Consider the following 26564-nt stretch of genomic DNA (forward strand, 5'->3'; position numbering starts at 1 on the left):
GTTGTAGTTTGAGTTCTGCGCACTGACCTGTTGAAGTTGATGATCCAGATGACGACCTCGGCCGGTGCCACCTGGTCCCAGTGGACCGTGTAGCCTTTGTACAGGGTAATGACGGGCTGGAACTGCTGGTAGTGCTTCCTCTTCCCCAGAGCACCTTCTAGTGTCAGCGGGTGGTCCGGGTATTCATCCCTCACCATGTGCATGTTGAGGTTAGCTGGGTTACGTGTCTGAATGTAGATCTGAGGAGACGGGAAGAGATGACGGTGATGATGAGGTACGAAGGATAGAAACACTAATGAGACCCTGAAGAGTCACATGTCATCAGATGTTAGATTTTAACACTTTAAAGACACTGAATAGTTCACAAACCATTGAATATCAATAAAAATACAGTTTGGTTTGGTTTTGATACTAAATTTCATCACAAAGTAAATGTATTTATTTTCAGAATCTTAAAATGTGGAAACAAATAATCAATTATCCTTAAAAAGTTCATGTTGAGAGAAAGAGATAATCATTGTTGATGGAGGCGGAGACATGGCACTTGGTTACGTTGTGTTGTTTTATATAGTGTAGTTTAACATAGCGTCCTTTAACGTAGCATCGTTTGCTGTCCTGTAACTTAGCGTGGCATATCCTGGTCCTGACCCACCTGTGCGTAGTGTCCGCTGCAGATCGCCGCCTTCCAGTCGGGGACGTCGATGCAGTCAGGATGGCGCAGCAGCCAGTTGTCTTCTTTGACCAGGAACGCGCCGGGATACTCACTGACAGAGCCGTCGATGTCGTGGAAGATGGTCGTCTTGTCTCCGTCCATCTGCATCTTATTGAACCACGGACCTGGTTCACCGAAGAACACCCGGGACGTGATCTGGACACAAAGGACCACATCAAACCTGGAGCCTCTATATGTCTGGTTAGAGCATTATTTTAATGATTTAATGATTATGGTAATCGGTTTAAACTTTGGATATTTGATAATTATTCTGTTTCTTTTTATCTCTTTTTAACTCAACAGAAACATCACATCTATAGTATCTGAAATAAAAACTTAGATCTGGATAATGTTAGTTTACAACTACAGATGTGCACATAACATAAAACATCATGACATCGTTCTTCAGTGGCGAAAATGTCCCCCAAGGCCCCTGAGGTCCACCCACTGTCCCTTAAGGACCACCCACAAGCCCCAGAGGTCCACCCACAGGCCCCTGAGGACCATTTGCAAGCCCCTGAGGACCACCCACTACCCCCTGAGGTCAACCTACTGGGCCCTGAGGACCATCCACTGGCCCCTGAGGACCATCCGCTGGACCCTGAGGTCCACCCACTGGCCCCTGAGGTCCACCCACTGGCTCCTGAGGACCATCCACTGGCCCCTGAGGACCACCCACTGGTCCCTGAGGTCCACCCACTGGCCCCTGAGGACCACCCGCTGGCCTCTGACACCCACCCATCGGCCCCTGGGGGCCACTCACCGGTACGTGGTCAAAGGTGATGTCGGTGACATTGTTGTTGGGGCAGCTCTGCCAGGAGTTGTTGAGTCTGAATCCGAAGGCGCTGGTGTGGCGTCCGTCCAGGGCGGTGTATTTCCGAAATGTGCAGTTCTGGACATTGATGGGCCCGTCATAGATCTGCATCCCTCGGATCGGAAAGTCACTACACGGAAACAGAACAACCTGATTATCAGGACCTGGACTCAAACGATCACAGAGAATCTGATGAAAACAGATAAAACTGAGACGACATCAAAAAACAGAACATTTACTCAATGAAACCAAAGTTCAGCAAACATTAAGGTGTTTTAACACTTATGTAATGTTCAGTGGGTTAATTCATTTATTCTAGTTATTTGATTTTTTTTTTTTCCTGTGGCTTTTTCTGTTTTTCTTTTAAATAAAATGTCAGACATAAAAAAACTTAATGATTAAAAAGTTGTTCCTGTTTTAGATTCATTTTCTCTGAACATTTATAGTACTAAATGAAAATCTTGTGAGCAGCAGATGTTATTAGGTGGAAATAAATTAAAGCTGGAAGGAAAACACAATTTCTGATTAAAACTAAGTGTATAGCCATAATTTCAGTAGTTTCCCAGCATTCATCTGTGTTTGGAGACGCTGGTTTATCAGATGAGTTTATGTGATCCTCCAGACGTCCAGACATGGACTCATGGATTGTTCTGGATCTGCATCTGTTTCATTACTGCCAGCGTCTCCGTCTGGTTCTCACACATTCCGACCTCTATTACACTATGACTCCGCCTACAGTCGACCTTCAGGGCATCAAACCTTCAACCCATGTGTTAAACTTTACTTTAACAGCCCATCAGAGACACGTCACTCATAAAAACATGAATTCACTGAATCTGAAGTGTTAGATTATCTGTTTTATACATGTATCAGTGGTTCCTCTAGGTCTGACCCTGAGGTGGGCGGGGTCATCATGTGACTCACATGCCCCGTGGTAACGTCCTGCCACTGAGGTCACTTCCTCCGGGACCCCAGATTGGATTATCAGGGAGCGGCATCCCTCGGTTCTCACTTTCACCCACGAACAGCGAATTCTTGACTTGTTGGCGAGAACCGTCATCATCGGGAAACGTTCCACCGCTGCCCGAAAACAGAACCAAGAGTGAGACACAGAAGAAATAAGGAAAAAGGAGGGTTTGAATCACAACATCTGACATTCACAGACCTGGTTTGGGGTTAATGTGGGCTGGTTTCTTACCTAAACGCTGCTTTTTGGTGTTTTTTTTGCAGGAAAATTATGATTGTGATTAACCCATAAAGACCCAAACAGCCACTGGCGACCAAAGGCATGTAGTGATCAATAACATTTAATACCTGTTGATCCACTAATCCTATCAATACACGTCAATAATTGGTGTAGAATATGGTTTGTCATCTTTTCATGGTCATCAGATATGACCCATTTGGACATTCAGAGGCTCCGTAGTTACCATGGAAACACCATCATCTTCTCCAACATTGATTCACCTGTAAAACCCACAGAGTTGGATCAATGACAGTGAATGGAGACACTTGTTTTTATGTTCAGTTATTTATATCTCTGCTGAAAAAGTCACTTTTTTCCAATTTTCTATGTTTTGATATAATAACCTTTGAATTTACTTTTTGTCATGAATATTTAAATGATTAGTGAATTAAATATAGGAAACTAAAACTCATAGATGATTATTTTGACAGTCGGTCAAAATAACACTATATAGTCACATCTTCACATGCTGCATCAGCTGATAGTTTACATTATTATTCTGCTAGCTTAGCTTTGTAAAATAAAGTTCATTGGTGAAAACAAAAAAAAAACAACGTATAAAAGGCAGTAAAACTAAAAAAAAAATGAGCTGAAAGACACTGAAAACAAATTAAAGAAGGCCAAATCCAACTAAAGGATGGTTAAACTAGATTAAAATATAGTAAAACTAAACTAAGAGACTAAAAGTTGGTAAAGACAGTCTAAAAAATAATAAAACTAAACTACAAGATTTTAAAACAGAGTAAAATTTGGTAAAAATAAGTTTAGACAATGGTAGAAACTAAACTATTTGATGGTTAAATCAGATTTAAAGATTTAATCCAAACTAAGAGATGCTTTAAACAGACTTAAAATTGATAAAAGTAGTATAGTAGATGGTAAAACTAAACTAAAAGGTGGATAAATTATACTTTAATTGTTTTCACACATCTGTATTTTGGTATCATCGATTTTTCTCTTAAAACTCAGACACTTATCGCTCAAATTAACACTGTCTTATAATCTTCACTTGTTGCATTAGCTGATAGTTTACATTATAGCATTGTTAGCTTAGCTGTTAGCTTAACTCTGTTAGCTTAGCTCTGTTTTTAGACAGAAAACAGCCACAGTTAAACCATCATCTCTATTTCCTGTATACTTTGTGTTGTCAATACTTTACGTTATAGCTCTGTGTTGTACTTTGCAGCGTACTACGTGTTGCATAATGTGTGTACTGTGTGTAACTGTATGTGTGCTGCTGTGTGTTGTATTGCATGTTGCACTACATCATGCCATACTTTATTATACTTTGTGTCATTCTGTGTGTCATATTATGTGTTGTACTGTGGTTTCATATTTTGTGTTATACTGTGTGTTGTACTTTGTGTTGTACTACGTCATCTAATACTTTGTGTTGTACTCTGTCTTGTACTTTGTGTCCAAACATGTCCACTGTGACTGTAACTCAGTGGTTTGTTATCTGAATATTGAAACTAAAAGCATATTTTTGCAGTGGATGAATGGGTTTAGTTTCCTGAATGAGTGTAAACATCAATAAAAACCAGTTATACATAAATGTAATTGCACCAATTATGACTGAATCGCTGTAATTGGCTGATTCCCACAGGTTTATTGAAAAGATAATGGTTTAAGTAGAGTAAGAGAATGCACTTTTTGATAAAAACATATAATTTCACTTCATTTTACATCTGAATCTGCGTGAAAAGCTGAAGTAAATGCAAACTAAAGTACAGTGTTGCAGTGGAATGTGAACTATTGGATCTGTGGGTGGTTTTTGATGCTCTGACCCTGTGGGCGTCGACCATCTTCTGTCCAATCCGTGACCCTCAGCGTGTTCTCCATCAGTTATTCATGTTTACTCTCTGATATTCTGCATCCTGCTGATATTTACCCGACATATGAGTTGGACTGGCCTCACTGTGGATTGAATCTGTTCATTTGGACTAAGGGTTTGTGCTGTCGTTTTCAGCTCCGACTGCTTTAAAAACCCAGATGAAAGGGTTGGTTCGACTCATTAATAAAAACAAAACACAACAAAGACAGAAAACACAACAATGATGCGTCCAATGTGTGGATTAGATGAGATACGATGAAACTCTATTGATCCTAATTCACTGATGAACAGGATAAAGTGGAAGAACAATGCGCATGTGTCGTAGTAAAACCTAATGCAGGCAGAATTCTGTTTATTTATTTATTACAAAACTGGATTTGCTGTAGTAGCTGTAATTTTTTTCATCTCCTGCAGCTTTAAAACACTATTAACCCTCTGGTATCAAACCCATAGAGGCCATTCTGAACCACTGAAAGTGTGTAATCTGCACAGAGCGGTAGTAATGTTTACCTCCACCAGGAGGTATTGTGATCCCTTTGCTTTGTGTGTTTGCGTGCATGTGTGTGTGTTTGCATTTTTGTTTGTTTGTTAGCAAGATAACTCAAAAAGTTATGGACGGATTTTCAGGAAATTTTCAGGAAATGTTGATACTGGCACAAGGAAGAAATGATGAAGTTTTGGTGGTGATCGGGGGGGTGTCTGCACTCTCCAAGTGCTTTTCATGTCTTTTTTGTATTTTATTTATTTATCTAGACAGGGACGATGCACAGTATACATTAACCTTAAACAGGAGAGATGCAGTGTGCCAGGTTGTAGCGTAAAAACGAAGACATATAAAGAGCAGTATAAGATGCATTTCCATAACTCCATCTATATACAGGGTGGGGAAGCAAAATTTACAATGAACATTTAGTTGTTTTTTCTCAGCAGGCACTACGTCAATTGTTTTGAAACCAAACATGTATTGATGTCATAATCATACCTAACACTATTATCCATACCTTTTCAGAAACTTTTGCCCATATGAGTAATCAGGAAAGCAAACGTCAAAGAGTGTGTGATTTGCTCAATGCACTCGTCACACCAAAGGAGATTTCAAAAATAGTTGGAGTGTCCATAAAGACTGTTTATAATGTAAAGAAGAGAATGACTATGAGCAAAACTATTACGAGAAAGTCTGGAAGATACTATAAAAGAAGAATGGGAGAAGTTGTCACCCGAATATTTGAGGAACACTTGCGCAAGTTTCAGGAAGCGTGTGAAGGCAGTTATTGAGAAAGAAGGACACATAGAATAAAAACATTTTCTATTATGTCAATTTTCTTGTGGCAAATAAATTCTCATGACTTTCAATAAACTAATGGGTCATACACTGTCTTTCAATCCCTGCCTCAAAATATTGTAAATTTTGCTTCCCCACCCTGTATGTCTACAGTATATGTCAGACTTTTATTGTCATACAGTTCGTTTTTAACTTTTTATACATATTTTACATATGTATGTACATTTTCACATATATTATATATACTTTTTTTTTTATATTTCATCAACAAAATACCAAATACTCAATAATAGCATGTTTTTTTTAACCCTTTAAATGCCATGTTTGTAATGTAAAGAAACTACTTTTTTTTTTTTACACAAAAAACACAAACTTTTTTTTCTATATTCTACATGAAAATTGGATTAATTTTTTCTCCCCACAATTATCTTTATTAAATTTTAATTTAAAGAGCCGGAGCTCAAAATGACCTTTCTGGTGTCATTACTCAGAAATAGGGTTGAAGATGGACCTGTGGAGTTGAATTAATGAAGAATTCAGACCCAAGCAGAGCATTTACAGTTTATGTAGACCACAGGGAAATGGTTTAAAATGCATAATTCTATTTAAAAAAGCTAAATATCACTCCTTTAAATGCAAAAAATGTGTCAGTGTGTAGTCTTTAGTTCGGAGAAGGGTGCTAGTGTACTTATTTTTTATTGTTTATGTGCTGATTTCAGTGGCTGGGTCAGAATTTTAAGGATGATGCAAAAATGAACAACTTTTGATTCTGACCTAATACAAACTGTGAAAAATAATTCGACCTTTTACAACATGAAGTGCAAAGTGTGCATAATATGCTCACCCGGATACCGGAAGGTTAATAAAAATGTACACAATGCTGACAACTCTTGGGTATTGAAGTTTGAAATGACTGAATAAAATGTTTTATTTTCACACCATACCAGACACTTTTTGATACTGGTTCAGTATCTGACCCGATATGAACACATTTATCTGGACTGATGTGAAGTCGTATCTTTCTGAGCATTCCCCCCTCAGTGATCATCACACCCCTGAATTACTTTTCACACTTCATCCAAATGCTGCTTTTCCCGGAGCATCCGACGTGGAGCTCCTTATAAGGTGTTTTCCAATTACTTACCGAGACAAAGAGTGTGTCAGTGCAAAAAATAGCCTGTTATTTCAACCACAGAAACATTAACAGTGGTTTAATAGCAGGAGTTTGGGGTACATAGACTCACCTCGCCAGCGTCAGGCCGATGCCATTATCAGCAAATCTAAAGAATAAACAGAGGATATTATCAGTGTGAAGATCTCACACACCGCAAGCTAAAACATTATTAAAACGTTCACTGACTGAGCAATAAAACACCCTGAAACTAACAATGTCACACCATGTTCTACTAAAATGTACTAAAAATCATTAAACATAAACTCTGGGAAAAATATTCAGTTCATTTAGTCTTTGTTTTACTGAAAAGAGGCAAAATATGATAAAAATGAGACCATTAGTCACTGTATCTCACCGGCATGCTCTATCTAGAATCAATACCTCGTTGAATTTGTGAGGTTGTCAGGTTCTGTCTGCTTTATTACAGACACTTCATTACTTCACTAAATGTAAAAACGACATTAATGACCATGAATTCATAAATTTACCGCTGCTAAATCAAGTTTAGATGCACTGGGCATCTTCAGAGACACTGGTTTACAATTTTTTAGAAATTATCTGCCTCAGAGATTAAATGGGCTAAATGTTATGTATTTTCATAGGATTACTTGGGAAAAAAACTGACCACAGTGCTGGTTTGCTGATGTTTTCCAGGTATTTGATAAAATGTAATAACACATATATATTGGTTTATGTACATTTATATGATAGATTTATAAATCTTCCTCTAGAAAGAACCTGTAAAGTGAATGTATTGTCATGTGCAGACGGTGTTTTGAAGTAGATCTGGCAGCTCTGAGGCAAATATTCCTTTGGAGTCAAACCCATTCTCTCATTAATTCTCGAATTCCACATTTTGACCCCAGACTGTATGTTGGAAACTTCAGCCAATCAGCATTTTTGACTTGATTTTTCTATATCAGTGACTTGCGTGGTAAAATTTCACAACTTTTATTTTGGAAGCATTTTACTTGTAGACCAGTGTTATTGGTGTCAATTTTTGAGAGAGATGAGACGCAAAACAAAAATCCTACAAATGTGTTAATTTATGGATGTGTTTGTGAGTTGGTCATTAAAACAGGGCAATGAATTAAATTTATTTTATTGTGGATGTAACTAAAATACTTAACCCTTTCATGCATACTGGTCACTACAGTGGACAGCTATTCTACAGCTTTTCTCTTCTATGTTCATGGATTTTGTTGTTTTCGTTGTTTTGGTTTTTTTTTCCACACATATCTTTATTAAAGTTTTAAGACACTACATATCTTTTCTGACATGAATTGGTAACATTATGTAGATCTCTTCTGAGCATAAAACCCCAGAATCACAAAGCCCTCCCCATAGTTTTCACACAATTTATCAGTAAATACATGTTTCTGTGTGTCAAAAATTAAACGTATGGTGTCCAGCTGAGTGGACATTTTTGCAACTTCATGAAAAATAGGTCCATAAGAATTTTTTTTTCATTATTATTTTTTTATGTATTTTTTTAATTTTTAAAATTATTTTTATTTTATTCATTTATTTTTTTTACATTTATCTTTCAGAAGAAAATTTTCAATCGCATTGTGTTTTTTCATGCCTGAAGAAGAATAAAAACACTCAGGAAAAAATTTTGATAAAGGTTCTCATAATTCGTGCATGAAAGGGTTAATTAAGAGCAAATTAAATTCAGTTCACTTAGTTGGACATGACTGTTGCAGAACTTATCAAGATATTAATTAAATATTACTATTGTGTTATTTTTAAGATTTTCCCCCCAAAAAGATGACATGTTTTTTTGTTTTTTTTTTCTAAATTTAGTGCCAAAATACTTTGCCTCTTTTTGAGTTCACCTCAGTGTGTTTCCACCCTTTGACTGTAAATCTTTTCTTATATGATGGATCTGTTACATCTGGACTCACTGGCAGTCGTCGAGCCAGACGTCGCCTCCTCGAAGCCACGCTCCGTGATCCTGGTTCTTATAGGCCACAAAATGGTGGATGAGGGCGGGGACTCTGGGTTTGAAGGGGTCGGCGTCCTGGTGTGGACCGTACCTGGAAACCCACCAAAGAACCGGTTCAGACACTGAGAACGACACCAACACTGCCCTGGTACTGTCAGTCCAGTTCAGTCACATTATCACAATGTGCAGTAACATTTATTTACTATTAACTGAAATATGCAAGTTTTTTAGGTTTTTAACTCATCGACTACTAAATTATTGTGCCTTGTGCATTACAGGGTGCTTGCTCTTTATCCAAATAAAAATTCCAAACTTTTTCCAGAACTGATATTCTTCCCCCAGACCTTGACTTTATGTAGTTTTATACTCCGTGCCTACTTTTTTGGTTGAGATTGTAGCTGTTGTGTGCAGTACAAAAGTTAATTTTAATAAATGAATGACTGGCTGAATGCATAATTGGCAGTAAATTATGTTTTACTGCCAGAAACATTTTGAAAACATATGAAAATCACAAAAGTGCATTAATATCACACAAACAACATTAGAATCATTCCAGTACCGACCGGTTAGTGAAATCATCAAGTTTTTTATGTTTCCTCATGTATTTCTTTTCTTACAGGATTATGTGCCTTTGAACAAACTCTACAATTCAGCTATGAGAGAAACTTTTTTCCATTCTTTTTTTAGACTTTTGCACAAAATTCCAAACTTTTCAAGGTCTGGAAAACAGAGATTCAAAATTCCATACTTATTGAAACTTTGAAGACCTGCACATCCATCCTGTGTTAGATGTTGCCAACTACATGTTGTATGTATATATGCATGTATGTTCGGTTTTTAGAGTATCTCTTTTGGAGGTGCACCCAAATTTCACTGTATGGAAATACAATGACAATTAAGTCATCTTATCTTATCTTATCTTATCTTATCTTATCTTATCTTATCTTATCTTATCTTATCTTATCACTTATTACACCCTGGGAGTCATTTAAGGCAGTTTCCGAGTTTAACAAGTGGATGCAACACAAACTAAACCACATCACATTAAATGTAACCCTACAACGGGTCACTGGAGACCTGGTTAAGAGGTTAAAAAGTGATGAAAACACTGTTTACATATGGATGAAACAACTGTAGCTATGGTTTGATAATGTGTTGATTTGAACCCTGGGGTTCAGGTGGATCTGGGGCCATTCCTGGACTTTCATTTACCTAAAAATAAACTGATGTAGAACAGGCCGCTCTAGTACAAACACATCACCTCATGAAGCTGAATATGAAACTAAAAGTTGCAAAAACATGACAGTAATGCCCAATAATTAATTAAGTTACAGCGGCTGAGGCCTTTTCAAAGGTTAATATCGGAGACAAAAATCCTACGCAGGTAGAAAACTATATAAGACTATATATGATATTGTATAAAAACCTTTGAATTTACTCTGAGCTTTAATGAATGATGAAAAATGCTGAAGATAATATTGGACAAATGGTGATATATTACTTAGTAAAGGTTAATTGTGGGGAAAAAGTCCTTTGGAAGTCCCCACATAAGTATTTCTAGTTCTTTAAGGGTTAACTGTTGTAAAATCACAGTCTCCTTTAACCTGTAACTTCAGTAAATCTGTATTTTAATCTGAATAAGAGGACAGAGCATCCAAAACATGTGAAAGAGGAGGCGTGGCCAGTGTGAGGAGGGAGGAGTCGGTGTTTCATCAGGGCGGTTTCATGTTGAAGAGCTGAGGTCACTGTGACACTTTAAGGATGGAATGGTCTCAAACTTCACTAGTTTAACTCAAATGTGTGATGGATGATGGAACATAACGCCCTTATGTTCAACACTGTCCATCGCCCACTAACCGTTGACTGAAAACAGGAAACACTTCCCATGCTCATTCTACAGCAGGGGTGTTAAACATATGGCCTGTGGACCAAAACCAGCCCGCCAAATCCCTCCCATGGGATGAATTCATGAAATACAAAAATCAACAATCAATGGTGTCAAAATCATTCTAGTTCAGGTTCCACATTCAAACTAATATGATCTGAAGTGGATCAAACCAGCAAAATACTAACATAATAACCTATAAATAATGACAACTCCTAGCTTTTCTCTTTGTTTTATGTGTAAAAAAAAAACATGACATGAATTTACATTTATAAACTATTTTTTCACCAAAAATGTGAACAACTTGAACAGATATGAACATCCTGAAATGTCTCAAGACAAATAAGTGTAATTGTACCAATATTCTGCCTGATCTGTAAGTAGTAATGTACATGTGTAAATGCTAAACTGAGGCCGAATATTATTAAAACTGCACTTATTCTTAAGAAATTTCAGGTTGTTCATATTATTCATTTTGTTAAAGGATAGTTTGTATGTAAACATTTTCATCATGTAATTTTACTTTTTTCATTATAAACACACAGATATGTTTGTAGTTGTCATTATTTATATGTTATTATTTTACTGGTCTGATCCATTTGAGATAATATTGGTCTGAATGTGAAACCTGCACTTTAATGACTCTGACAGCCCTGTTTACATGGTGGGATGTGTTCTGTTCATGTTTGGTTCATGGTCTGACCTGGCTCCAACCAGAGACAGGAAGGGTCTTTTGTCCTTGTCGTTGGCCTGGGTGGTCTTCACCCCATTATCCAGGATCATTCCAGCCTAGAACACAAAGACCAGAAAACACTTCATAAAAAAACTGTAAGCATCTTTATAATCACAGGTTTTGCATGTCTTAGTATCTGAGGACAAATTAAGACTTCAGATTCTATAAACATCCACAGAAAATCCATAAAATTGGACCAATGTCCCTGAATCTCACCACCATGTTCTATCAAGAATCAATACCAAGCTGAATTTGTGAGGTTGTCAGGTTCTGTCTCTATGTCAGAGTCCTGTGGTCTGGATGCAGATCATTCTCCCAATAGAAATGAGTGGTACTTTCACTGGAGGAGAACTCAACTAATTCAATCAAAGCCCATATATGACTTCTATCAGTGATCAATAGGAACTATATTGATATTTCTAACCATTTACACGTTATAAACCATTAAAATATGGACCATTATAAGTAAAGGCACATTTTCCATACTTAAAAAATTCACCAAAAAAATCAAAAATCTTGATTTCTCAAAACTGTGAATAAACTTTGCAGACATTGTCCCAAGGAAGATTTATACACAATTTTAAATTAATCAGACCAGTAGTTTCGAAGAAGCTTGTTGAAATCTAGACATTGGTGACCTTGAGTTTGACCCTTCAAGGTCACTCAAGGTCAAAGGTCATGGTTCCAAATGAAAGTCCATATATGACTTCCTATCAGTGCTCAATAGTAACTATATTGGTATCTCTAACCATTTCCATGTTCTAAGCCATTAAAATATGGACTATCATAAGTAAAAGCAAATTTTAATATCCATAAAAAAATCGTCAAAAATTTAAAAAAAATGAAATTTGTCAAAACTGTGAACAAACTTCGTAGACATTGCCCAAAGAAAGCTATATAAAAAATTTGAAATTAATCCGAACAGTAGTTTTGTTGCAAAAGATATTTGAAGAAACTAGCGGCATTGTACCTGTGGTGCCACTGTGTGTGAAAAGTGCCTATACATTATTGTAAATGCAGCCTTCACATTGTAGCATCGTCTGCTAGCAGTAGAAATTTCATGAACGGCAGCATAACCACTCCCGAAAATGGAGTATGGCGGCAGGGATGAAGAATTCAAAGTAGAGAGAGGCTAAACTCACCCAGCATACCGCACAACATTTGAATACAGGCATAAAATTGTGCCTAGTAGATAGTCAGGTAATGTTTCTATTCATTTGGCGAATTTGGTAGTGATCAGGCCTGTGAAGGCTGAGGAAAATCCGTACAAACGCCCTCCTGTGCTGTGACATCGATGGGACACAGAACATGTATTATATAGTAGGATTGCTAATGAAGACGGCGTTGGACACAGTGTCTTCACAGTAAGTCATGACCTATTTAAGATCAAAATGACATAAAAGACACAACAAGAAGGACATGACAAAAAACATGACATGAAACCTGGTGCAATATGATTAAAATGACATGGAAGATGAGACACTCCGTTCACTCAGATCAGACTCCATTCAGAGATACAGTGGGCTTTTACTGTGAAAAGGTGACAGGAAGTGTTATTTACAGGTTGAACCACAGTAAAGCAGGGACCAGGTGTATCCTACGGGACTCCTATAGACTCACTCTGTAGTTGGAATGTGCGCGGTTATTGATGAATTGGCCCATGGGGGTGTGTTCGGTGCGTCCAGGTGAGTACAGCCCCTCTGACGGACCCGTGGGGACGTGGTGGAAGATGTACCAGAACCCAGTCTCCTGAGGACCAAACACAGGAACAAATGAACCACACGAACGTATGGTAAAAACATCACCAACACTCTGGGGAGGAGGTAAAACCCACAAAAAGTACAGACTCTACTGTCAAAGTACAAGGATAAGACTCCAGACCGATATGGTTGAATGGGTGAGATGAATCCTACTGAAGAAGAATCAATCAATTATGAAAAGTTTTAGACCCAAAAATGCTGGAAAGATTTTTCTTAATGTTAATGAATAAATCTGAAAAATATAAGGATTTCACTGCATTTCTACAAAACAAACTAAAAACAAAAGTGTATAATTCACAAATACTTGGCTGAAAATGAGGGAATATTTATACATTTGGTGGAAAATCTGAACCTTTTTTGCAAATAAACCTTGTTTCAAAATGATCTAATCCTTGGGTTGGTGATGTTTCAATGACCTTGCATAAATATTTAATCATGAGGTTCAGGTCTGACATTTGCATTAGCAGTAACTGCTACTTTTGTGGCAATTTCAAAAAAATTCCAACTTCTTATGTGATTTATCACCATTTATTATAATTATCCTCTGCATTTTGCATTTTTAAAGTGAAAATCAGGTATTTTCCTATATTTAATTCACTGATCATGTAGATGTTCATAAAAGCTCAGATTAACCCATAAAGACCCAAACATCCATCTGTGACCAAAATCATTCACTGACCTAAACTGTTTAATACCTGTTGATCCATTAATCCTATCAATACATGTAAATAATTGGTGTAAAATACAGTTTGTCATCTTTTCATGGTCATCAGATATGACCCATTTGGATGTTCAGAGGCTCCATAGTTACCGTGGAAACGCCATCATCTTCTACAACATTGATTCACCAATAAAACCCATGGAGTTGGATCAATGACAGTGGATGGACACACTGGGTTTATGTTCAGTTAATGATAGATTTTACTGAAAAAGTCACTTTTTCCTCCATTTTCCCTGTTTTTGGTAGAATAACCTTCAACTTTAATTTGAGCTTTTATTCACATCAATCGTGATTAGTAAATGAAATATAGAAAAATACCTGATTTTCACGCAAGAATGCAAAATACTGAGCATAATATTAGAATAAATGGTGATAAATCACTTAAGAAAAGCTGAAAATAGAGAAGAAATCATTTGGAAACTGACACAAAAGTGGGTCTTTATGGGTTAAAGTTGAGGGTTAATATATCTGAAACAGAGAAAACTGAAGAAAAAGTGACTTTATCAGCAAATATATCAATAACTGAACATAAATCAAGTGTCTTCATCCACTGTATTTTATCAAACTGGTAATAAATGACAGTTTTTACTGGTGAATCAATGTTGTAGAAGATGACGGTGTTTCCAAATTCACTACAGAGCCTCTGAACATCCAAATGGGTCATATCTGATGACCATGGAAAAAATGACAAACTGTATTTTACACCAATTATTTACATGTATTGATAGGATTAGCAGATCAACAGGTATTAAACAGTCTAAACTGGTTAATGATTTTGGCCACCTGTCGCTGTTTGGGTCTTTATGGGTTAAGGCTTTAAAACATGATACATGAACTAGAATGGGAAGCAGAAGGAAGATTCTTGACAAATGTGCAAAGTTTTATGAGTTTTCAAACAGGTTTAAGACTCTAAAATGTGAATAACTGGAGAAAACAACAGGAACAGGAAGTAGAACAGACATGAGAACGACAATGATAAGGAGATATTCCATGTGTTTACATGACAACTTTTATTCCTGGTTTAATCTGATTAAAGGTTAGATCCTATTTCAGATGCCCATGTAAACACCTTATTCCAGTTGAAAAAGAAAAGTTCAGATTAAATTTAAACCCGATTAAAGTCACTGGTTTAATCCCCTTTTAATTCTGAACTAAATTCTTCCTCGGACATGTAAACCCTTTATTCCGTTTGGACTTTATTCCTTCCATTCTGCACATGCTCGTTGTCTTGTCCTGTCGTGATGACGCACACATTCTGCGCTGGCGGAAGAATATGCAATGTAGTCTAGTCTTACCAAACCGTTCCAGTGGGCTATTCTGATGGGATCTACCAGCCTGGAAAACCCTGAAGGAAGAGTTCATCACCTGTTTTTTTATTAATTCATTTGTCATGCACGAATGAGTTCGATAAGTGGGCAAATCAGTTTGCACTGCAGTGCACCGATTGCCTTGTTCTCACAGCCCTTCCGTTAGCTTAGCTTAGCCTAGCTCAGCATAATCACTTCATTCCTATGGTCAGACGTAGCCAGGCTTTTATAGGTGATTCGTAGTATTTTATGAGTGATTTTGTGAAATTCAGTTCTCCCTAATCATTACTTTAGTCCGGTGGGGTCAATATGATCACAAATTGAGGCTCAAATCATAGCGATGTGACTTACTGCACTAATAAAATCTTGGGAAATAAAAACTAATGCAAAGCTAAAACGGTAAAGCAAAGCTAATTTAGCGCATGCATCCCTTCCAACAAAAAGATTTTCCGACTTCCGTCAACACAACAGTCCCAAGATTGTATGAGTGCAGTGAGTCGCAGATCTAAAGAAATAATTAGGGAGAATCGATTTCAGAAAATCACTTACAAAAGACAACAAATCACCCTTAAAAAACTGGCTCCGTGTGACCATGGAAATGCAGTGACTATGCTAAGCTAAGCTAACAGAAGGGCTGTGAGAACAAGGCAATGTGAGCACTGCAGCGCAAACCCTTCTGCTCACTTATCTACCTCATTAATACCTCATGTAAACCTTTATTCGGGTTTAACATTTCCATGTAAACAGAAGAGAAAATACTTTAGTTCAGAATTAATTTCTTCTGGAAAAATAAATCAGATTTAAAAAACATCATGTAACTGTACCCACTATCATATTTATCAATTATTGTATTTGTAGTAAATATTAAAAATGCATTTAAATATTATAGTTTATATTAAAAAAGGTTCATTATGCAAATCTGATTGTGAGGTGACTACAAAGTGTATGTGAATGGTTTGTACAGATGCTTTGTGTTATTGTAAAAATATATAGAAGAAAAAGGGTGTTAACAAAGCAAAGGAAGCAGAATTAATGTAATTATTAGTTTGTAAACAGGGGGTGGGAGTTTATTAGTTATACTTCTTCCCACTCCTTTTTGAGCGCTAAAAATTTTGTTTGACCATGTTATATGATTCTTCGTTATCAGATGATTCTATGTGCTCGAAATAAAATTAAACTAACAATGATTTTAATACGTGTGAATTGAGTGAATTTTTTAACATCTTTGCATCTGAAAAACACAAGATTTTTACATGAAAAGACCAAGAACTGGAATGATTTCTAATGAAAGCATAAACTTCTGTAAGTTTTCAAGTGGTTTTATGGGGGAATGAAACTGAGAAGTGTAAGAAGAGTGTTTTTTCATACATTTTTGAGCAGGTTTCAGTCTCCAAAATGTGATTCTTCTTTGCAGAGAAAAGCAGCAAGAACAAGAAGAGGAACCAGATGAAGAACAAGAGCGATTTATGATACATGTGAAACCTTCCATGAATTTTCCAGGACATTTCAACCTATAGAAATATGCAGATTTTATTTTCTCATTAGTCAGACAGATGGAAAAAGAGTTAATTCTTTTAAATTGTAAACGAATTCACTCTTTTTCCATCTGTCTGACAAATAAGAAAAGGAAATCTGTATAAGTTCTAGTAGACACTATGAACCTAATTGGACTATAGAAATATGATTCTTTGAGGAAAAGAAGAAGAATGACACCAGGAATAAGAATAAAACTGTGTATATTCTGTGCGTCTTCGATGCAACCTTTGTTCTAGATGTTCAACTCCACGTCGTCTCCTTCATATGAATGACTTCGGATCCATTCACACTCGTAAACGTGCCTTCACTCCTCTTTGTTTCATCGTTATCGTGTCAGCCTGTCTGTTCTACTGTTGTTCTTCGCAGGTATGCAAATGAGAAAAGTTATTACAGCGGCGAGGATAAATGAGGCTCTGCTCCTCAGACGCCTCCTTGTGAAATCCCAGAAGTATGATGATAATTGGCACTTTATCATAGAGCGTAGACTTCTCTGCCTCTGTCGGTCGTCTGCTTGATGCTCAAGTTAATAGGAGTTTACAGCCATTAATCTGACCTGGCAACATGGTAATGAGACAGACCTTCACCTGGAGGGGGGAGGGGGGAGGGGGAGGAGGGGATGGGACTCACCTCTGAGCCTGCAGCCGCACAGTTGATGAGGTTGTTATTGGGGTTGGCGATCCAGAAAGTCGAAGTGGCACTAGAACAGAGGAGAAAGAAATACGAGTTTGGTTTTTGGATTTCACACAAATGCATCCAACCCTGAGGCGGAGGTAAACAAAAGAAAACAACAGCAAACAGAAGGGAAAAACACAGGGGCATTCTGGGAAGGTTTATGCTTCAATAGTAAAAGTAAATGTGAAAAACTGTGCAGTTCTGTGGTGCAACGTTTGTTTGTTGTTGTGGTAATTTAGTTTTCTTACTGATTATTATTATTATTAGTAGTAGTAGTAGCAGAAGCGGTAGTAGCAGTAGTAGCACTAGTAGTAGTAGAAGTACTTGTAGTTGTAGTAGTAGAAGTAGTAGTAGCAGTAGTAGTAGAAGTAGTAGTTGAAGTACTTGTATTTGTAGTACTAGAAGTAGTAGTAGTAGTAGTAGTAGTATCAGTAGTAGAAGTAGTAGAAGTACCTGTAGTTGTAATACTAGAAGGAGTAGTAGCAGTAGTAGTAGTAGTAGTAGTAGTACTAGAAGTAGTAGTAGCAAGAGAAGTAGTAGGAGTAGTAGTAGTAGAAGTAGTAGGTGAAGTACTTGTAGTTATAGTGCTAGAAGTAGTAGTTTATGCATTTGGCAGACACTTTTTTCCAAAGCGACTTACAGGGGAAAACCAATTAAATCACTCAATCAATCAAATTTTATTTATATAATGCCAGATCACAAAAAAAGTTATCTCATGACACTTTATATATAGAGTTGGTCAAAAACCAGACTCTAAGCCAATTTACAGAAACCCAACAGAATCTAGTTGTAGTAGTCGTAGTAGTAGAAGTAGTAGTAGTAGTAGTAGTAGTAAGAGAAGTAGTAGTTAAAATACTTGTAGTTGTAGTACTAGAAGTAGTAGTAGCAGTAGTAGTAGTAGTAGTACTAGAAATAGTAGTAGCAGGAGAAGTAGTGGTAGTAGAAGTAGTAGCTGAAGTACTTGTAGTTGTAGTGCTAGAAGCAGTAGTTGTAGTAGTAGTGGCAGGAGTAGTAGAAGTAGTAGTAGTAGGAGAAGTAGTAGTTAAAATACTTCTAGTTGTAGTACTAGAAGTAGTAGTAGCAGGAGTAGTAGAAGTAGTAGTAGTAGTAGTAGTAGTAGTTAAAGTAGTAGTTGTAGTACTAGAAGTAGTAGTAGTAGAAGTAGCAGTAGAAGTAATAGTTAAAGTACTTGTCGTTGTAGTACTAGTAGTACTAGTAGTAGTAGAAGAAGTAGTAGTAGTAGTAGCAGTTATAGTAGTGGTAGTTACAGTATATATATATATATATATATATATATATATATATATATATATATATATATATATATATATATATATATATATATATATATGTACTGTGCATGTTATAATTAGTTTGTATTAGTGTTAATATCGTTACTGTGTATTATTGTATAATTGCCTGTTTTTCACTTCTATTTTTATAGCCGTTGTTATTACTATTTTCTTTCCTCTTTGTCTCGTAATATTTCTTATATGTGTACATTCTTTGTTGTGCTGCCACTGGAACATTAATTTCCTGAGGGATCAATAAAGTTCTATCTAATCTAAATCTTCTATCTAGATGACTGTGGAAAAAGGAGAAAAATTGATCCTTCACCAGAGGAAAGCGGAAACGTCTATAAGTTTAATCATCATTGTATGAACCCTCAAAGATCCAAATATTCACCATCGACCTAAACCATCTACTGACGTAAATGTTGAATACCTGCTGATCCACTAATCCTATCAATACATGCAATTAAATGGAGCAAAGCAGGCTCTGTCGTCATACGCCAAATAGTCTGTGATCACTGCATCCCTCAGAGGTTTTAATATTGATGGATTTTGTAAGAAATGATGCCCAACGTCCATAAAACCATCCATATTTCTGACGTGTTAAAGTTTTGAGTTTTTGACTGTCCATGTCTGGACAGGATGGATGGAAGCCTCGATTTGCTTTATACTTTCAGAAAATAACGTTATCAGTCCTTGTAAACATGGATCCTCATTAGTTTTTCAGATACTGGGTCCAAAAATGATGCTGATCAACCTATTAAAGGAGTGATATTTTGCCTTTTTAAATGGAATTATGCATTTTAAAACATTCCCTGTGGTCTACAGAAACTGTAAATGCTATGCTTGGGTCTGAATTCTTCATTAACCTCCTAAGACCCAGCTATGGGTTTTCTGTCCACACTTGTGGACAACAGTTTAACAACTTTATACAAAAAAAAAGAAAACAAAACTGTCCACCACAAAGGACATTTCATAAAAATTTTAAAAACTACATGTGAAAAAACTGTTGCATCATGATGTTTCAAATATAGGAACTTATTTAATGAAAAAAAAAAAAAAGCTTGTACTTTGCTGACATGTCCTGGGTCTCAGGAGGTTACTTCAACTCCACAGGTCCATCTTCAACCCTATTTCTGAGTAATGACACCAAAAAGGGGATTTTGAGCGCTGGCCCTTTAAATTCACATGACCCCACCTCCTCCAGGTTGTTAATTGTGCTTCTCTGTCTCGTTCAGCCACTTGAGTTCGTTAATACAACCAACAACTGAACATTTTAGGTAATCAGCTCTAAGTTTGGACATATTTTCAGTTTTTACCACAACCGCTGCTGCTGACAAACAGTTATGGCGTACTGGGAGAATTGTTCGTTGGAAGTCTTGACCTTATATGTGCAGAAGTCGTGACGTAACTACTTATAAAACGTAACAAATTAAGCAGGAATTAAAACAGGTTGTAGAAATCCACTAAATTTTTGCCGGAATGAATATAAAGATAGCTTTGCAGCACCTGGAGGGTTCAAATTCAAACTTTACGAACTATTAGGGTCCAAATACACAAATAAATGAACCAAAGACTAATAAAAGTGGATTTAGCTAAATATGAGCCCTTTAATGACAGCTATATGAGGGTTTCCGTAGTTGTTCTTCTACAGGACTTAACCTCCATCTTTAACAAGGACGGCCCGTCTTCTACCCATAACCCCCTGCTGCAGCTCAGACAAATTAGGCTCGGTGTAATCAGTGCATTCTCCATCTTGTCGGGGGGGGGGGGGGGGGTGTCTCCCCCCCTCCCCCTACTGAGCACCGAAATGTGTTTTCTGTCAAAGAGGATGGAGATGAGGAAGGTCCCACAGAGAGGAAGAACCAGGTCATGGTCCTGAAACTAAAGGTGCACATGTGTGTGGCCTTAACATGGACGAAGACTTTGGATAAATTGAAGACCACGCCATCTGCAGGAGGATCACAAAACCATCTGTGTATATCAGTCAAATCTAATGGAATGAAATGTCTACCAATAAAAGACCAGAGGAAAACTGAACCGACTACTGACATCTAAACCTCCAGACCCTGGACCAGGTCTGGACCAAATCTGAAGGTTGGTTTGACTCCATTCTCCGTCTGGAACGTGGGAAGAACTTGGACATGGATGACGTTTCTTCATCATTCAGTTTAAGAGAGTAAATGAAAGGTGCAGATGAGGAATCATCATGTGGTAAAATTCAGAACAATAACAGGAAGATGAAAATCCTGACACTGAGCAACTGACATGTTCACTGTTATCCCATCAGATTATTCAAAGAATCCAACAAATCCTGAAGGAAATGCAAAGATCATCAAACATCAACCATCTGCTTCCGAAACAACAGCAATTGGTTCGTCCTCTTGGCGTTGTCTCCTTATTTTGTCTTCTTCAGTTTGTCCTCTAGGGTTCATCCTGTTTGGTTTGTCCTCTTGGGTTCTTCCTCTTGGGTTTGTCCTCTTCAGTTCGTCCTCTTGGGTTCATCCTCTTGGGTTTGTCCTCTTCAGTTCGTCCTCTTGGGTTCATCCTGTTTGGTTCGTCCTCTTGGGTTTATCCTCTTCTGTGGATATTCAGTCATCTTAAAGATAATGAGGTTAAACCGATCTCAATGTATCGCATCAGATTCTTCTGTAACTGTTGGACAAATGTAGCTCTGGTCCTGGTCTTGGTCTGTCAGAGTCTAGGTCTTGGTTCAGGTAATGAAGATCACAAACACCAGATATGATGTTATCTTCTACAACTGCCTTCCCAAACTGAGGGTCAAGGCCCAAAACGGATCCATTTCATTCATAAAAAGCTCAGAGTAAATTCATCATTATATCAATCATATCTTTCAGAGAAAACTGAAAGAAACATTAGTTTTTCGGTCAAATCCATCATTAACTGAACATAAACCAAGTCTGCACATCCACTGTCATTTATCAAACTCCATGAGTTTTACTGGTAAATCAATATTGTAGATGATGGTGTTCTACATTCACTTCAGAGACGATGGATGCATCTGAAAAACACACCTGATGCTTCTGAAAAGATGACAAACTGCATTTTTCCTGAATTATTTCACTGTATTGATGGGATTAGTGATTAAAGTTATAAAACATTTTACATCAGTTGATGCTTTTGGGTCTTTGAGGTTTAATCTTTCAGGTGTTGAGCTGAAAAACCTTGGTATCCATTGATTAAAGGCTCTGTTACAGTGAATAATTAGGAAATATTCATTATTGACACATACACAGTTTTCATTTGCATCGTAATAATGAAATAATATGGAATAAAATGTGTTGTTTTCATTATAATAAAAACTAAAAGGCCACCGAAAAAAAACACTGACATTGAACTCCTACAAATGGACCACGTGGCTGATGTTTTACAGATGACTTTGAGGACGTGGACCAGGATCCAGAACCAGAGCCCATGTTTAATACAATCCCTCAGACCAAACCGAAACTAGTAAATCAGCTTTTCTTCTTTCAGGGTTTTTCAGACCCAGAGGCTTCATAACATTTACAACAGATTAAGATCAGATTATTCTGAGTTCACACCTGGAGGCTCTGGTTCATCTGCTGAATGTGAAAACAGGCTTTAACCGCTTTAACCATAAAACAAACCCAGTACATTCATTATTCGCATCTCTTAGATCAGGGGTGTCAAACATATGGCCCGCAGACCAAAACTGGCTGACAATCTGTCCAATTCGGCCCATGGCATGAATTTACTAAGTGCAAAAATGACAGAGAATATAGATTAAACACAGAATTTAAATTAAATAATACATTTTTCAGTCCCAGATTGACATTGTTAAATGTTTTGTGTATTTGGGGTTCCATCGGGATCTGTAAGTTGTAGTGTACATGTGTAAATGATAAACTGAGACATAATATTGTTAGAATTCGCTTATTTTTCTGAAGAAATTTCAGGTTCATATTTATCTATTATGCAAATCCAGGTTTTAACTGCATCATCTTTATCATATAACAGGCCTTTATTTTATACAAATGAACAACTCTGTGCCATCGTTCATCAAATGTCAACTTCACCTGGTGTTTATAATATTCTGTTTTATATCATCTGTTCACGTCATCGTTCATGCTTTTATTCTGTTCTGCCTTTCTTCTTTCCTCCTTCTAATTCTAAACGTATCATTCTTTCTGTGTTTAATTCAACATGTGGGTGACAACAGTTGAAGATTATCCTCAGTACTGTTGGCTGATGTGCACAGCAAAGCCTGTTATTAATGTCATTTCATCAGTTTTTCTTTTGTGAAAAGATCATCGTGGTCTGGATTAAGAGGTTTGGTTTAAGTCCAGAGATGCACTATACGTCTTTACTCTGTCATGTTTTAAAATGTACATGGATGAAAACATGACGTCAGTGGTGATCCTGGTGACAGGAGGTGAATCTGTTCCAGGTGCTGGAGGTGATCAGATAAAGGACAGAATCTTCCTGTTCAGCCAAACTTATCAACACCAAACAAAATAAAACCCTCTAGACCAGGGGTGTCAAACATACAAAAACGGTGGTCCAAAACCAGCCACTGAAGAATCCAATCCAACTAAAATGATTTTAACATCTTTGTTTGTTAATATCTTTAGTGTAATGTTCGTATTTCACAGACTCTTCCCATGTGAGGGACTGGACCCTTTGGTGGACCGGTTTTGGCCCACGGGCCATATGTTTGACACCATGATGTAGAATCTAATCTAGCAGAAACAGCCCTAGCACACGGTTTCTAATGGCTTTAGGTGTTTCAACTCAAACAGGAGTCAACAGAAACGAGAACTAAAATATGACCAAATGAACAAACAGAAGGAAACCTGATCCAGAAACAGAGTTTCCGCAGTTGAAACATTCTGAATCTGGGACTCGTTTCTGCACTAGCTCATTAATCATTAAGCCAAGCGCAACCTGAAATTGCATTCATTTAACGCATTTTGTGCTACCCCGTTTCTGGGCTCGCTCTTTGTTCATTAACAACTAACAACTAACGCAACGCTAAATGCGTTCATGCCTTAGTTCGTTAACCTCAACGCAACACAAAATGCGCTATCCGGTTTCTGGGCTAGTTGGTTAAAAGTGTGCACTCGCCCAGTTCCTTGCTACAGGCTGATTTTTACAAGAATACATCCTCCTTCTAACGCGGACCTCGGAGGTCCGCGTTAGAAGGACGCTTCATTTCGCTTCATTTCACTTTGTTTCTGTCATGTTTTTCCTTTGAAATATTATTTATATTTGAAAAAGAAGATTTTTAACACAAGTTTGACAATATCTTTAATGATATCAGATTTTTCCCATGGACATTTTGCACCGATAAAAACAAATTTACTGAGTGAGGACTGATCCGCTCACTGAATTTTATTCTCTATCGATTTATGGATAAATATAGATTAGTTCAGGACAAAGTGTGTGTGGCTTTGAGAGATGAATGAATGAATGAATGAATGATGAATGAATGAATGAATGAATGAATGAATGAGAGCCGTATGGGGGCAAAGCCAGTGAACTGGTGCCACACACACCAGCGGGTGTGTGTGTGTGTCTGTGCATGTGTAATGAGATATGAGCGCGTGGATGAGAGGAACGGAACAGAGTTTAGTTTTTCTATACAGTCTGTTTGTCCTGTTGTTGCCGTGGTTACGACCAACAGTGACCATTTAGATTTCTGTGAATAAAGTCACCAGTGCAGAATAACTGGGATCATCCTTAGATGTCCAGCTGAACGTACGATACATATGTGAAAATAATTCAGTTCAGTTCAGTGTGTGTGTGTGTGTGTGGGGGGGGGGGGGGGGGGGGGCATGCAGACAGCTGAGGGGGTCCATCTATAGTCAGATGAGGGTGAGGAGGTCCATCCAGACAGGTGAGGGTAAGGGAGGAGGTCTGGGCTCACAGATCACCTATAATACTTCTTCATTCTAACCATAATGCTGTCAGATGACTGGAAACAGCAGGAGCGGAGGTGTTGTTCTGGGTTAAATAGTGAACACACCTGTTTAGCGCACCCTTCAACGCAAATAGTGAGTGTATGATGGCTTAGCGAATGCAACGAGCACAGAAAGGGATTTTGCGTTCATTAAGCCTCTGCGTTCGCCAACCCATCGTTTGCTCACTATTTGTGCTGAAGGGTGCACAAACGGCTGCATTCACTATTTAACCCAGAAACGAGCCCCTGAATCTCTAATACAGTGGTTTCCAACCTTTTTTGGCTTGTGGCCCCATTTTAACATCACAAATTTCTGGCGACCACAGAAATTCAAAACTGAGACTTTTTTTTGCTAAAATTAATTTGTTTTTGATCATGTAATAGTTTGCTACACTATGTTGCCAATAAACGTTAATTTTAGACAACATTTAGTCCATATAATGTATATTATTATGGACGGAGGCAGAAAAGCCAGGTGTAGATTACTGCACAAAGTGAGAATTTGATTTTCCTTGGTCAGGATATGTACAGTCAGTCCAGCTTGGATTTACAAGGCTGACAATTAATATTAAACAAACAAGAACTCAAACTATGAATTATGAAAGAGCTGCAGCATCTGAAACTGACCACAATGAACATTTGACAGATAAACAGTACCACAGTGCTTCAGTTTCAGCTTCAGAGTTTGTCACGCCTTTTATGTATTGGGATTGTCTCTCTCAACTCACCATATATTTTTTATTAGTATGTTTTTTTTTTCTTTTTTTATCAATTACTAGAAATTTCAGGCTACCCCATTTGTATTTCAGGCGACCCCAGGAGGGGTCCCGACCCCAAGGTTGAAAAACCCTGCTTTAAGTGTTTCAGCTCAAACAGGAGTCAATGGAAACAAACAAGAACTAAAAAATAAACAGAAGGAAACCTGATCTAGATCCAGAGTTTCTGCAGCTGAAATTTTCTGAATCTGAATCGCTAATGCCACTGTTCAACAAGCAGAATGTAGTTTCAAGTCTTATATCCACCTGATGTTGGACTGAAACTCCATCCTGCGGTGTTTCTTCCAGATCTTTCACAGATAAATTGGAAGTAGAGTTAAGACTTTATAGGAGGAACAAGGTTGAATTTGGGTCTCAACCTGTGGTTTGATGAGTTTGTGTTAAAACCAAAGCGTCTGTTGTTCTCTATGAAGGAGATGCTTGGGTGCATCATTTATTTTGTCAAATCCAGCCTGGAGGACACGTGCGAAATAAGTGAAGTGTTGAAGTGGTGCACATTGATTTGCTGTGTTAAATGACAGGCCTTGTCCTCCTCATCCAGCCCACATGTCTCCTGTTTCTGCAAAATCTGACGCAAATTTATTATCCCCATCTGAGCGTTTAAGTTCTACACAAACACCAGTCGACAATGACAGAAAGAGCCTCGAGGGAACCACAAATGCAGACTTGAAATTAATCATTGTAAATTGTACAGCGGGGAGCGTTGTTACTGCAATCATATTCCATTAAATAGGAATTTTTGAACCACGGTAATAAATACACAAGGGTTTGGAATCATTACAAAACACAAAGATTCAGACAAATCAGACCGAAAACTCATTAAAAGACAGAGGAGGAGGAGGAGGAGGAAGAAAAAGATGAGAAAGAAAAAGATGAGGAGGAGGAGGAGGAAGATTATTACTCTCCAGACAAACTGTCACTTTTTCCAAAC

At 37.5% G+C, this 26564-nt stretch overlaps 1 protein-coding gene across 2 annotated transcripts in view; it reads right to left on the reverse strand.

Moving 5' to 3' along the window:
* Positions 1–26564, reverse strand: part of cemip (cell migration inducing hyaluronidase 1) — a 208124-nt gene that overhangs the window by 11693 nt on the left and 169867 nt on the right. For both annotated transcript variants that reach the window (XM_030127439.1, XM_030127447.1), the window contains exons 15-23: positions 17580–17649; positions 13249–13377; positions 11599–11684; positions 8970–9101; positions 7133–7168; positions 2451–2606; positions 1476–1656; positions 653–868; positions 28–239 (exon numbers count right to left, since the gene is read on the reverse strand). In XM_030127439.1, the coding sequence (XP_029983299.1) occupies positions 28–239; positions 653–868; positions 1476–1656; positions 2451–2606; positions 7133–7168; positions 8970–9101; positions 11599–11684; positions 13249–13377; positions 17580–17649 (1218 nt within the window). The remainder of the gene's footprint in view (positions 1–27; positions 240–652; positions 869–1475; positions 1657–2450; positions 2607–7132; positions 7169–8969; positions 9102–11598; positions 11685–13248; positions 13378–17579; positions 17650–26564) is intronic.

Source organism: Sphaeramia orbicularis, chromosome 3, assembly GCF_902148855.1.
Source record: "Sphaeramia orbicularis chromosome 3, fSphaOr1.1, whole genome shotgun sequence".
Lineage (NCBI taxonomy): Eukaryota > Metazoa > Chordata > Actinopteri > Kurtiformes > Apogonidae > Sphaeramia > Sphaeramia orbicularis.